The sequence below is a fragment of the Bombus pascuorum genome, chromosome 9 (assembly GCF_905332965.1).
Source record: "Bombus pascuorum chromosome 9, iyBomPasc1.1, whole genome shotgun sequence".
Lineage (NCBI taxonomy): Eukaryota > Metazoa > Arthropoda > Insecta > Hymenoptera > Apidae > Bombus > Bombus pascuorum.
Window position 1 is genome coordinate 13741699 of NC_083496.1, and position 14791 is coordinate 13756489.

Sequence of the window (14791 nt, forward strand, 5' to 3'; positions counted from 1 at the left end):
CACTATAATTTTCTACTGTGATAAAACACTCATTTTTCGTAACCTTTCAACTTCTTTAATTTCCCTTAGTAATAATCACTTTAATCAATGCAATTACATATTTCCTTCATATTCCTAAAACATTATCTATCAATTCATTATCTAACATTCACTATCAATCTTCTTATGATACGGTAAACGGTGTACAATCAACGATTATTAACCGAACTAGAATTAAGTGTCAGGTCTGAAAAGAATAAACGTCAACGTCGCCCAGATAGAATGACTACAGAGATCGAATCTGTCGAAATCAATGTTTCTCTATTGGAAGCCACTTGTTCGAATTCCTTCGTGGTTTACAACGTACCAGCGATATACGTATATCAAGCTCTCGGAATGTATCATTCTATCTAATCGTCGTCGAACACAAGTACGTGTTGGCTGAAGGAATTAAAAGAAAAATTTATTTCGGTTTATTCAAGAAAGATACAGAGTGTACAACTGCCGAGGGGGATACAAATTATGCATATAACTCGTGCTTCACGGTAAATAATCGTCCCTATTGCCAGGTCGAAGCACGTGGACCCTGCCGTCGTGTGTTATCTCTTTACAACGACCTCGATTCTACGAATGGAGTAACAGCTAACGCGCATACGGCCTTCACGATACACCGATCTCTCGCCACACGGTCCGCTGCGATCCATGCACGTTTACAGCACGTGTGTACACTTTCAGTGGCAGGAACTTAAGTAACAGTGTGCATCGTCATGTACCTCTGACGCCGATCCGGAGAGACACGGCTGATCCTCCACGAGGTATTCAGACATGGAAAAGAAACAGACGGCAAAGGCTTTGCACGCGTTTCGTTTCAGAACAGAGATACACGGCCGCGACTTATACGATCGCGGGACAACGAACCAGACGATGGTTGGTTGCTTGCTCGGTGTACGATGGTATGGAGCGAATTCTTAGCAGTCATGGCCGAATCGTCTAGACGTTCGTAAACAAAGGTACATTATACTGATAAATTTGTTTTAATCGAATACATGATGATTATAAAATAAAAAAAAAAGAAAAAAGAGAAGGAAAGAAAAGTTAAAGGATAAGTATGAAACGATAATACAGATAATTAATAAATCGTTCGAACGATACTCTGTGGTAGCGGCTATTAATAGTTCGTGTTCATTCCCAACGGAGCAAGTTAGTGTATATCGAGAATCGCTTTTTCACCCTCTCCTCCCTCGCGGTTGTCATTATTCGTTTCTCAAAGTTGATCATCGGCACAAAACGGCTTCTTCGTCGGTACGGAGAACGTAAAAGAATTTCGCCACGATTACAACGATTCGTTCACATGCGTGTCCTATGGCCTTCATGTACGATTCTTGATAACTAAAAATCAATTCCATACCAATTCGCACGGACGTGCATGGAGATTTTTAGGAACGGGACCGTATCGGTCGGTATATCGTGACAGCCTGTGTATGCTATACAAGCACATAAACACATGGTAATGTATTCGATGCTGTTTATTTCCTTCTTTCCTTTTTTTTTTCTTCATTCAGACAAAACTGACTCACACGTTCACATGTTAATACGCAGCCTCGCAGATGCATTCGCGGTTACCTCCCACAATTATGTTCCGTATAAAATCGTGCGTCTGCCTGTGCACGAGGTCCTCTGGTGTATGTGTTTGTGTGTACGAATATGCACGTTAAGTGTGCACACGATACTTCATGTACAATATTCTGTCTGTTCTCTGTGTATTTCGACTATATGAATACGTATGTGTTCGTGCGTACTGTTCTCTGTGTGTTTGCGGTTAATGAAAGCGAGAGTTCACTAAATGTCTTTCGTTCTGAGTTCTTTTCGCGTTGTGTTCAAGAAATAGAGAAAAAGAGCGAGAGCGAGAGAAAGAGAGACAGACAGACAGACAGGGAGAGAGAGTGAAAGAGAGAAAAAGAGAGTTATAATACAGGACAACGCCCGAGAAGAATTCTAGATCGGTCGAGAAACTTTTGAAATTTTTTACTATTCCGCGCACTCTCAGAAACACTCGTTTCTAAACGATAGACTTAGTCTTGCCCTCAACAATTTTTTTCAAATTTTTCGTTTTTACCTTTTTACTCGTTTCTTTTTTGTTTACTCGTTTATATTGTATAGGAGAGAGGTGTGCTGCGAATGGTGTGTTCACCGTTTCGTTTTTTATCTTTATCTACTCGTTTTGTTTGCTTTTTGGGGGGCTTTTTAATTGTTTTATTTGTTTATCGACTCGAGAACGTCGCATCGACACACAGAGAGAACGACACGGCGTTCTCGAGAATTGATCGAGAATATACGAATGTGTTATAGACATGTCTGACGTTTCGGAACGAAAAAATACGTGAATGGAGTTCGAATGCACGATCTCATTCGTTTTCTATTCTTCCTTTTTCTAAGAAACGAAAGAATTTCTTCTTCCACTTATTATTACTAAGTGCGAGGATAATATTGATGTTCACTGCTTCTATTAATCTGCCTGATAGTATTGTGTAAAATCTCACGATACTATTCACGTCATTTCAATCGCGTGTTTTCTCTGTTAGATAACGTTGAACTATTATGATGTACATTTGTTCTTCGTTATATGTCCTATTTCGATAGCAAAAAATTAAATAATAATATTAGTGATAATTAACGAAAATAGCAACTGCTATCATTATAACTATAATAACAATAAGTAAATTGACTACACGAAAGTACAGCGTTTTCTTTTTGTAATTATATTAGTAAATATTATTGAGAACTATATTAGTAATAAAGAGATAATGAGAATTCCAGAAGTCGTGTGAGATTTCAAAAACTGAATGTTGAACAAAAATATTCAATGAAAAAGTTTGGACTATTTAAAAAATATTCATTGAGTATAAGCAGCATGAAACTTTTAATTATTCTATGAAATTCGTTGATATTGTAATACGATTTAATCATAGAAAATTGTTTCCTGAGCATTTTCATTGAGCATTATAAGCTGCCATACTTAATCTAATCGTATCATAACAGATACTTGAAAAATCTTTGCTGTCGCGTCCAAACTTCGAAAATTGATTTAATAACAGAATTATCAATAAGAAATGGAAAAGTCTCGATTAAAGACATGATTTTGTTAGAAAAAATACGCGCAAAGCTTGGTATGCCGATTTCTAACTCTTTGAAACGCTAATTTATATAAACGCACACTTGGCTTCACGAAACGTGTATTTTTTCAAAGAAAATGTTTCTCTATAATCGTAACTTTCCCTTTCCCGATCAAGTATACGTTTAAAGTTTCTAATCGATTATCGCTACGTTTAACCAAAGAATCAGTCGAAAATTCTTAGAAATTTATGTATTGCACGATAACTAGTTGTTTTCGAGTCCATTTTATGAAATGGCGAAAAATGGAAGAAACTGAATTTAAAGAAGAGGAACTTACGTTAAATATAAATAACGTATTTTATATTTTCGATCTATGGGAGTATTATTACGACAATTAAAAAATTTTATTTATTAAAAGACACAAACGAGCAACCGAGAAACATCTAGCATCTATTAAAAAAATTAAAAAACATAGATTTTTACACAAATTTAATGTGTAACTACTAACCCTCTATAACCGGATTTTAATTCGTCTATAAGGATAACGGTTGTAATTGATTATACCCTTCGTTCTTATTCAAAAAATAGGAACTGATCATTGTTGTAAGTGGATTGTAGTGTCGTAAGAATACAGTGGTAACATAGATTCGTATAGTAAATAGCAAATAAAACAAATATAACTTTCAAAGCAGATATACGTTATAGAGGGTCTCCTTAAACTATCGATTAATTATGAAATGTAAGTATGTTGTGAGGCACTTCTCTGCATATTATGTAAGCTTTTTATGACTTTATCACTGCTTTGGGGTCAGTTTTTGAAAACAACTATCAGACTAGCAATATCAAGATAAACGAGAATACGAGGATATTTCGTAATTCAATCATCGCAAGAAAGTATTTTTTTTTTTTTTTTTTTTTTTTAGATACAACATTGAAATAGTAGCTGGCCAAGATCATTACTACTAGATTTGTAATAGTATTTTACTGTGAAATCGAGAAATATGATAGCTGTCAAATTTTAATTAAAATTATATTGAAAAAAAAATGATTTTATAATCGATGTACGACAAAAATTCATGGGAAGTTATCGAAATAAAACAAAATCGCAAGTGTTAAATCTGATAAAAATAAATCTAGTTCACTAATGTAACACTAAGCTGAGATTAATGAATAGAGCATAATGTGTTCAACTATGAAAGCAAAAGAAGAAAATATCTTTTTGTAAAACGAGTCCGAAATAATATTGCAAATACAACTCTTTGTTTCTATGATCTTTGTTACATCTAAGAAATGTAAAATTAATACAGAATAGAAATTATTAATCACTAACGATATAAATATCTTTTTTCTTTTTTTCTTTTTTTTAAATATTAAAATGTGTAACATTGAATCGAGATCCATTCTCATATCGGAATGAAATATTTACAGATAAAGCAAGCAATTCATATAAACAGCAGAATAAATAATATTCTTCGTAGCGGAAAGCATAATAGATTGTCCATATTTCTTTTGTAAGAAAAATTTTTATTCTGGATTAAAAAATCTTAGTTTACATGTAAATCGGAATTTTTATGTACATTTGCCTAGATCTGTAAAAATCTCGAATGCTCGTATTAATCGAACAGAGTGGATAACATAAACTGATAGAATACGCTATAAATAATATAACATATTGCTTACCTATTATACACTATTCTAACTATACCATAACTGAAGCTATAACGGAAAAAAAGAAGGAAAGCCATTTTCTAATACAGCATAATTTCTCGACTATACATTTACACTTCAATTGGCGCAACGTAAACCATACACGAGGAAAGAAGCCGTATAAGGAAATGAAATGATCTCAAGATTACGACGAATATGTACAAATAACGAAATGGTCCCTAATCTCAATAGAAGTAACTATAGTATTCGCAGAGTACGAAAAAGTCTTAATCGAATTACATATTTTCGAAAAAGACTTATGAAACAAAAATATAGAATGTAGTGTGAAAATAAATGATAATAATTGTATGAATGTAGAAACAACTATTTAATTTGTGTCGCGATATTAATACACGAATCGATACAAAAATCATAATTTGTATGTAAATATATATCACGAAGATTACCCTGCAAATACTTAGTTTCTGAGATTAACCTATACGTTTCAATGTATCGTTTGTATCGATACTTATACATATATTATTATTATTAAAGAGTGAACATCAAACACCTCGAAACGTGTGTTAATAACCGACATGCCTTTAACACAATTGGTAATTCGTAAAGGAAAGCAATAAAACGATAAAAAAGATAGAATCGGGGTCATTACAGGATATAATTCTAAACTGAAAGGGAACTGAAGGCAGTCGAACACCTGAAAAACTCACCAATAGGTGATATAGATGATTTGAATAATCCAGATGCCAGTCCCATGTTGCATTGTTAAAGCTATAACTTCGTTTTCTGTGAATAAAAACTAAAAAGCGACTCTTCATACGAAACATATCTTCTACGTAACACGATCGTTAACAAAGATAGTCAATGGCTTAATTACAGGTGTTTCATTTACAGAGTATTAACTATGAGTAACCATACACTAGAATCTAATTAATGCTATAATCGATGATTCTTCTGTAAATGAAACATTCAATTTCTTATGCCAGTGCCGGTGATTTTCCTTCTGTTACTCGATAGGTTACGATAAAGAAAAAAATAATTTTTTCAGGCATCTTATGTGAAAAATATAGAGAATGCCATATATATTAGAATTAAGCTCGTACAGCAACTAATATTCAAGAGAGATATTCGTTTAGTATAGATAATATAAATAGCTGAAAAATATTATAAAATAATTAAAGAAACTAAGATCTACTATCATACTACGATTATACTGTTACAAACTTAAAGAGACACTGTTTATTTCATATAATTTACACCGACGCGAGAGTAACGATTTGTTGCATGAATTATTTACAACTGAAACGTACATCCTTTTTTTATCTTTTATCTACTTATGCATTAAAGAAATGCTTTTTATACAAGAATACGTTTCTTCCTCGCAACATCGAATCTTTTCTTTCTTCCTTTTTCTTTTCATTTAGCTGAAAATCCTAATAGAAGCATTTAATCAAAATATCATTACCTATTCACACTTCAGCGCAATGACACGAATTATTTTCCTAAACCTGACGCCGTGTCTCTTTTATCTTTTTTCCTTTTCCTTTTATTTTAATTTTTTTCTTTCTTTTTTTTAATAATTTTATGAATAAAAATTATTATAAGTGATATGTACAAAATGAAATATAAAAAAATTATGAACCTTAGAAACATAGCAATGCTCCATTTGGTTATTACTAACTCTTCGGTCGCGACTTTCCAAAATGACCAACGCGATTTTTATGATAAAAAAGTAACATCACAGACACTGGCACAATCATTTGTTAGTGGCTTTTTTTTCCATTGTTGTCCAATTGTTTCCATTGACTGTTGATGTTGTTCATAAATATTAAAATTAGAGCTTCTGTCACATAATCGTGCATCGATTGACTCCAACGGGTAGTTTTCTTCAACGCATGACGTTGCTTTGTTTTTACGAAACAGGGGACTTACAGTGGGCAGTGGATGGTTGCATGAGAAGCGATTACAGTCTAGATGGCCCAGAGGAGCATCTGTGAATCGACGTGAGGTAGTAATCCTGCAGTGGTCAAGTGCAAACATACCCTTCCTGTGCTACTGTAGATGCACCAGTAGGCCCTTCCTAAAATATTTCAAATAACGAAACGGTTAAAGTACTAAGATTGTTGGGAAAACCAAAGTAAGAGAAAGAAGCGGGACGTCGCAAATAAACTGAATGTATCGATACTGCTATATTTTCCGCTTCTTACCTCCGCAAGATTCCAATTTACGTTAAAAATTAATGTATTCTCCAATAAATCCAAAATTATCTTACTATTGATCTATTTTTATATGTAGTTATCTAATCTGTTATATGACAATTATTGTTCATTATATGTACAATATCTTACATCCTTAGTAGCTGTCAACGTTTGTTTGTATTCATCCAAGCTGAATCCGGAATTACTGTCTTCCCCACAAGACTGAACAACTAGCGACCCGTCTTCTCCCTATAAATAAAATTTTATTAAATATTACTACAGTATCGTGGACAAATGGCCTAAGAAATATCGGATGAACTATAAACAATGTCGCGAGAAAGCCTAAGTGCTGACAGGCCCATCAATGTGTTGTCAGTCTTTCAGTTGAATAGTTACGTGGAAAAAAGGCTTACGTGACTATGGTCACAAGAGGTTGCGGAACACATACGTGGTCAGGCTATGAGAAAAAATAAAGGGATTCTTAAGGGAGAAAGACGAATTAACAGTCAGTCGTGAGTTGAGAAGTCAGAGAGTGTGGTTAGCGTTGTGAAAGGGTGTGGTTAGCATTGTGAGAGAGTGTTGTCCGCGTGAAAGAGAGCATTGGAACCGTGGTGACGAGAGTTGTAAATTAAATTATTTAATTGTCTTAGTTATAGCACATTATTGTATTTAGTTCACGTTAAATAACCACCGTTTCCTGTTTAATCAATTCTAAATAAATAATCCTACAGTACATAGCAAAACAAAGATAATTAATTAATAATGATTAATAATATTTTATTTTCAGTACCTACATGGGCTACTGCTTGCTCATTATCGGTGACCCTCCGCTTTTTTCCGTATGCATCTGTACTTTGGTCGGATAGTCTCTTCCTGTTTGTCAAATCCCCTTGGTTTCGTGGAGAAACGCCACCAGTGTTACCATTCCCAGCAATATTTCCGTTTTTATGTACATTGCCAGAAATCTGTAAGAAAGAAATCATCAATAAACAAATGCACAAGTAAATAAACAAGGGAAATGAGATTAAAAGGAAAGTGAATTACTTTTCTTTCTCGTTTGAGCAAACTAGGAGATACATAAGTGTGAAGATCCTTTCTCTTCACGTGTTTTGCTTCAATCCACATACCATCTTTTAACAAGTTCAACTGTTCCGCTTGCCTCAGAACTATAATTTTATAGGTTTATTTTATAGGTGTGTATAAAAATTAAAAATTAAATTATTTAATTGCACATGTCATAATATACTTACTTGAGTCCACGAATGATTTTATATCGTACGTTAGATCAATGTTTAAATTTTCGCTTTTAGCAAATAACAAGCCGATAAACCACATGGAGCAATGTCCCTCCGGTTCTGGTTTTAGCGGTGGAAATGCCTCCGGATTCACGTGTGCCAATGTAATGTGTGGATTTCTTTCCAGAGTACCTGTTTTTAAGAGTTAGGGTTTTGCCATTTTGGCACCCGCGGATTATTAGCATTGCAGTATCGACAAAATAAATATTCAAGGTCAAAGTTTTTATGATTAGAATAGACACAGATTAAGACAGAAGCTTATACAATTCATTGATCTAGAGACCATTTACTCCTGCGTAGGATGCATAAACTTGTAATATGAAAACCTATACACAACTTGTAACAACAGCAATAAAAGTAACCTGTTTTAATCTATGTCATTTAACTGGAACAAACACATGGTATGGTAAACTAATAACAAGGCAGCCAATGCATTGTCATTGAAGATATCGATAAATTCACAAGATATTGTGCAAACTGTAAGTAATAAAAAATATAATAGCCAGATCGTATTTAAAACTTTTTATGCGACTTGATAAATAACAAAAGTTAACGCATTATTTATTCGAATACAAATAACTTAACTTATTGGATCGTTCGATTAATTTTTCTGTACAACACCTCGTCTGTTATAATAATGATTAATGCACGTTTATCGACAAACTTTATCATATCTACATACAGTGGCTCAGGAAAGTATTCGAACGCTTACACTTACAAATTTCAATTAATAAAATGAGGTGTGCTAAACTAATTTGTTAAAACAATTTCGTATCTATAGCGACAGGAAAGTTTCAAGATTACATCAGTAAAATTTGGAAACGATTCAATAATATAGACAGAAGTTATGATACATTTATTAGAAACATTCATGATAAGTGTCTCACAAAAGTATCCAAACGCTGTAACACTGTTGATATTTTTTCATCTTCCTTTCCACTGAATGTAAACATCATTGCTAAATGAAAATATTGGTACGTCTCAGTAACAGTAACGTAAAAGTGTGCACAATAGTATTTAAAATAAATACAAAAAAGAAAGTGTGAAAGAGAAATGATATATAATAATAAAATCATATAGCAAGATTGCCGGAATTGTGAACAGAAGTAAGTCCACAATACATTATATCATAAAAAAAGTCAGAGAATGAGGGAACACTTGCAGACAAAGCTTGATCAGGTAGACCAAAGAAATTGACTGGAAGAGAGGAGAAAGTTATCATTCGCGAATTAAAAAAAAATCCTACTACATCAGCTCCTCAACTCGCAAGTATGGTAGCTGATATGTTTCATAAAGAAGTTCACCCGGAATTATGTCGACAAATCTTACGAAACAATGGTTTTCATGGCAGAATACTGCGAAAGAAGCCATATATTAATGCGATAAATCATAAAAAAAGATTGACTTTTGCAAAGACCTATATTAATAAAGATAATTCTTTTTGAGATAAAGTCATCTTTTCGGATGATCCAAAGTTTGACCATTTTGGATCAGATGGTCAAAATTATGTGTGAGAAAAACCAAATACGGAATTGGAAATTCGATATTTACATCAAACAGTGAAACATGGTGGATCGGTCATGGTGTGGGGGTGCATGGCTGCCAGTGGCACCGGAAATTTGATATTTATTGATGGAATACTTGATAAATATAAGTATTTAAATATTTTAAAAAATAACCGTAAAGAAAGTGCCTGTAAATTAGGATTACTGGAAGATTTTCACTTCCAACAAGATAATGATCCTAAGCATACCTCTAGAATTGTGAAAAAATGAATTGTATATAACACACCACACATGTTAATTACTCCATCGCAAAGTCCAGACATAAATCCGATTGAAAATTTATGGGCTGAAGTCGGCGAAAGATGAAATAAATTTCAGATAATCTCAAAGCAAGTATTGAAAGATGGAATTATAGAAATATGGAACTCCGTTGAGTGTAGTTTTACAAAATCATTGGTTTACAGTATGGAACGTCGATTGAGACACACTATTGCTACTAAAGGTGGTCCAACAAAATATTAATATTAAATAATTTAATAATATATGTAGCATTCAAATACTTTTGTGAGTCACTTACAATGCGTGTTTCTAATGAATGTATCATAACTCCTACCTACGTTGTTGAATCCTTTTCAAATTTTACTGACATAATCTTAAGACTCCCATCTTCCTATTGACATCTGCTTGTCTAGGCAAATTACTTTAATGTACATTATTTCGGCCATTCAAGTTTGCATATGTAAGCGTTCAAATACTTTCGTGAGTCACTGTATATAATTGAATATATTTAATATGTGTTTAATATTTTACCTATCAAATGTCGTATTTTAGACTCGACAAGTCCACACCATTCAAGCTGATCTTCGGCAGTCAAACTTCTCGCCAATAGTACAATATAATGTTTATATTTTCCAAAGAAATTTGGGGGTTCAAATAATTTGTCCCACGTTGCTTTCCCCATGATAATTTCTTCTGTTATCGAAAGTCCGTTTTCGAATGCCTCTTGCATAATTGTTCTTGTTGATACTGATACGTTGAAAGTTGAATTTTGTTGAGGATACGCCGGTGTGATTATTGGCATTAAGTGATATCTATCTGATATATTCACCTTGGGAAAGAAGTTTGTTAAATTAAGAAACTTATTAGTATAAAATATATTTTAATCAAAAACAATATTAAGAATAATTCTTAATAATGATTCTATAAGAATCTATATTAATTCTTTAAGAATGATTCTTACTCTGGGATCCCAAACTGGATAGCCTAAATTAACATTGTCAGGTTGCTTTAAAAGGACTGGTTGTGGCCACTTCCATTGTGAAAATACAAGGAAAAATTTCTCTATTAATGTTGCTGCAACAGCATTAGGATAAAGTTGGCATGTTCTTGCAACCAACATTGCCCAAGATACACCACCTAGATAGCCTAATACATTACTATATATCCCATGTCCTAAAAATGAGAAAATAAAACAATGTATAAAAAACACTTGTCTCATCTCAAAACATGTGAAAATTAAAAAGCAAGTTATCTTACGTTTTGCCCATAACTTAATGGCTCTAAGTGCCAGCCTAAAATTTTCTATATTGGGTACTAAACGTAGTATTTCATCTGTTACTCTGCAACCATTAAGGCTTCTTACACATTTTTGATCAAGATTTTTGAGAAGCATGTCATCCTTAAGATCCTATAAATACGGAGAAAATTTATTTGATATACAATTTATAAAAAAATGGAGAAACATTATATACATTATTTAGTAAGTTACTAACCATTGAATCAGGTATTTCTTTTAGTGCCAGTTTAGCAAACAGCATGTCAATTTCAATTCCATCAAAATTCATTTTTATTACTGGTACAAATGCTTCTTCTACTGCCTAAAATATGTTAAATAATACAATTAAATAATTATAAAATTTACATTTGAACAAATAAACATTTTATGTATGATATGTCTCTGATATATTTAATTAGAGATTTTTATTTTTAACCAACTAATGATAACTCTAAATATTAATTGCATTACTCACTGTGTAAATATTATGTAAAGAAAATACAGATTAAATGGACAAATAATTGTTATGATTACTTGATATTGTGTAAAATACATACCCTTAAATCTGTAACTTCTTCTTGCATTTTCAGTAATTCAAAAAACGATGCAAAATAATCCGACCTATAGATGTGCCGTGGTACAACACATAGAGCATCTATATCAGCACCTTTGTGATGTACCCCTAACCTATATGAACCGAAAGTATATATTTTACCACCAACTTGATCAGCTACGCTGGATGGCATATTTCTGGCAATACTTGTGTCCCGTATCCATTGTTTCACCAGTGTATTTAATTTACTAATCAAACATAACAATTAACATAATACATAGTTAGTAGTATTCAAAATATCAATATTATACAATGTAAGTGTAAATGCAATACCTTAAAATTTCCATCCTGTGATTTAACTCTGCCTCAGACTCAAATACATTATATGGCTTTAATGCCTCCTTTAATTCATTGGTCCTAGTAAAATCGCTAGGTTTTGGTTCTGCTACACTAATAGCAGATGTCATGCCCAATGTACGTAGGTTCTTTTCTTCTTTTGATGACGCATTTGAGTTTGAGTTATTACCTTGTGATGACCACATCTTGACACGCATTTATTTGTTCCAGACCTGAAACAAGGAGACGATTATATTTAATTACATCGATTTTAAAACAATGAATTAAACATAAAAGGTCGTGCATTTACAAAAATTGACATAGATTAACACTTGATTATATAAATTGTATTCCAATATATATGACTTTCTATCATTAAAACAGGTAACTATAAATTAATAATTGCACATCTTTATAAAATAATAGCAAATGATCAAACTAGTGTTTAATAAATAAATCATTGTAATGAGTAGTTTATATAAAATATAGCATTAGACACAAATTTACACAAATACGTTCTCTTTACTAGTTAAATCTTATTTATATATAGTTTTTTAACATAACAAATACAATAAATACGGATAAACACAACATATTTGATAGAATAACATCGACATGCAAAATACTAATCAAGCCTTAATGTATCATGTATCATATCATAGGACAATAATCATTGTATCTAAAGTATCTTCGATATCTATATTAATACTACATTTTTTAAATGCTACATAACAGTAGAGAACTTAATATAACATATATAACGTAAACAGTAAAGAAGTTAATATAAAAGTGCACGTAAATTTGTCCAAGAATGTGATAAAGTGATGATATTATGAAATCTTGAAAAAGATAGGGCAGAAACATAGATCAGAAATAAAACTTCTATGTCTACAAGAATATATAATATTTTACAAAATATGCAAACATTTTCAGTAATTGATTTGAACGAGCGAAAACTTTTCTTCATTCTATACGTGATCGGAAACACATGAGAGTTTGAATGTTGTATATTGCTTGGATTTTTACCGATAATACTCTGTCAAAGATGCAATGACATGATAAATATAAAGAAACTTCGGATGTCTTGTCTGTCAGGTTATAAAACGTGCAAATGCCTCTAGTGAAGATGCATCACGTCCATCCGATGCTTGTGGACGACTCCTGAAAAGGAAATTGTATTCCTAGCGCGAATAGCACGTTTTTCAAGCTCTGCTTAGTCGCAAAGCAGCGCGAACAACTTGTAAACAATTTATGAGGTAGCAAAAGAATCCAGAGAAACGAAGGTCCATAAGTCACAAAATAGTTCGCGTCGATCAAATTATTCCATACACCACTATTGGAAATTAATCAGCCACAACATCAATTGTAACACACTTCACGCACAGAACACTTCGTGTTGCGATGTATCTTGTAAATAAATAATTAAACGTTAGTACTTGAAAATAATGGACAACACGTATATTCAACCACATAAAGCCACCTACAATCTGAACATGGCGTCGCTGGCAGAACCTTATATACCTCAGAAACTACATAGATAGAGCTGCAATCGACTGATTTCTAGTGCCATGGTTGATTTGACCGCCATCTTACATGGAATAGGAAATTAACATTGCATTTTACAACTCGATTATTTATAAGAAATTTATTGTTTATTTTAATTGTTTACTGTCATATATTATATTTTTTGATATTGCATAATATTTTTTCAAGGAATATATTAATTAAATCATAAATATTTAAAAAAACTATAGCTGCTGGCCCACGCATTGTTGCAAGTGGAACAATTGCACTGTAGAAATCATAGTGGGCTAACATTGCGATTCTATAAAACGTATAACTTATGGCTTCCATGTCGAACATGCTTTTATTGTGATGTTACTGTTATGTATCCGAAGCAACGGTGCCGTATGATTTCATCGAACGTGAAATTGTTATAGCTTTGATTAATTTTGCTTATGGTAATACTTAAAATGTCTTATCGAAATACTCTTATCCTAAATAAAATATGTCAAAACAAGGAAATAATATCCGCGTTATTTTTATCACCTTGAAAGATTATGCAACTTATTCATTGCAAATACTAAAATAATACATTATTTACAAATTATCATTGACGTACCAATAACAGTATATACAAAAACTAAACTTTTCATTTTTTAGCAATTTGTATCTTATACTAGTCACGTCCTTATATTTAATATATGAAAAATAATAATATAATAATTCCATTATAAAATAATAATTCCACATCATAAATTTTATCTAAGTTAAAAGAGGAATCTACAGGGAAAGAGAAGGAAGTGCATTTAAATCAATCAGAGAATTTTCGAGTATACCTTAGTTATTAATGTATTAAAATAATCGATATTTGATACACCATTTCGAATAAAATGTACTATATTGTATCATATATAATTTCAGTTTTATTTTCTCCAAAAATCATGGCTATTTCATTTTGAAGCACAAACCGCGTAACGACGCGAGATAGTTTTTTAGTCCCGATCTTCACCGAACGGTGGCGATATCACGCAAAAGCGACAATTTTGTTATTCACGCGTCGGATCGTTTTTTCTTTTATTTTTCTTTTC

The 14791-nt window shown here is 32.3% G+C and overlaps 1 protein-coding gene across 2 annotated transcripts; it reads right to left on the reverse strand.

The window, feature by feature from the left end:
- Positions 1-416: 416 nt before the first annotated feature.
- Positions 417-13700, reverse strand: LOC132910301 (poly(A) polymerase type 3). Of its 2 annotated transcripts, none has more exons than XR_009658725.1 (12): positions 13227-13700; positions 12198-12433; positions 11869-12112; positions 11529-11633; positions 11293-11443; positions 10997-11208; positions 10567-10864; positions 8207-8383; positions 8001-8122; positions 7747-7921; positions 7107-7205; positions 417-6838 (listed from the first exon to the last, which is right to left on the reverse strand). XR_009658725.1 is itself a non-coding variant. In XM_060965880.1 (12 exons), exons 2-12 carry the CDS (start codon positions 12416-12418, stop codon positions 6785-6787), a joined length of 1854 nt encoding a protein of 617 aa, XP_060821863.1. In that variant the 5' UTR covers positions 12419-12433; positions 13227-13700; the 3' UTR covers positions 417-6784. The 2 variants fall into 2 exon arrangements, 1 of the variants encoding a protein (XP_060821863.1); XM_060965880.1 differs by having other exon boundaries at positions 7751-7921.
- Positions 13701-14791: the final 1091 nt, after the last annotated feature.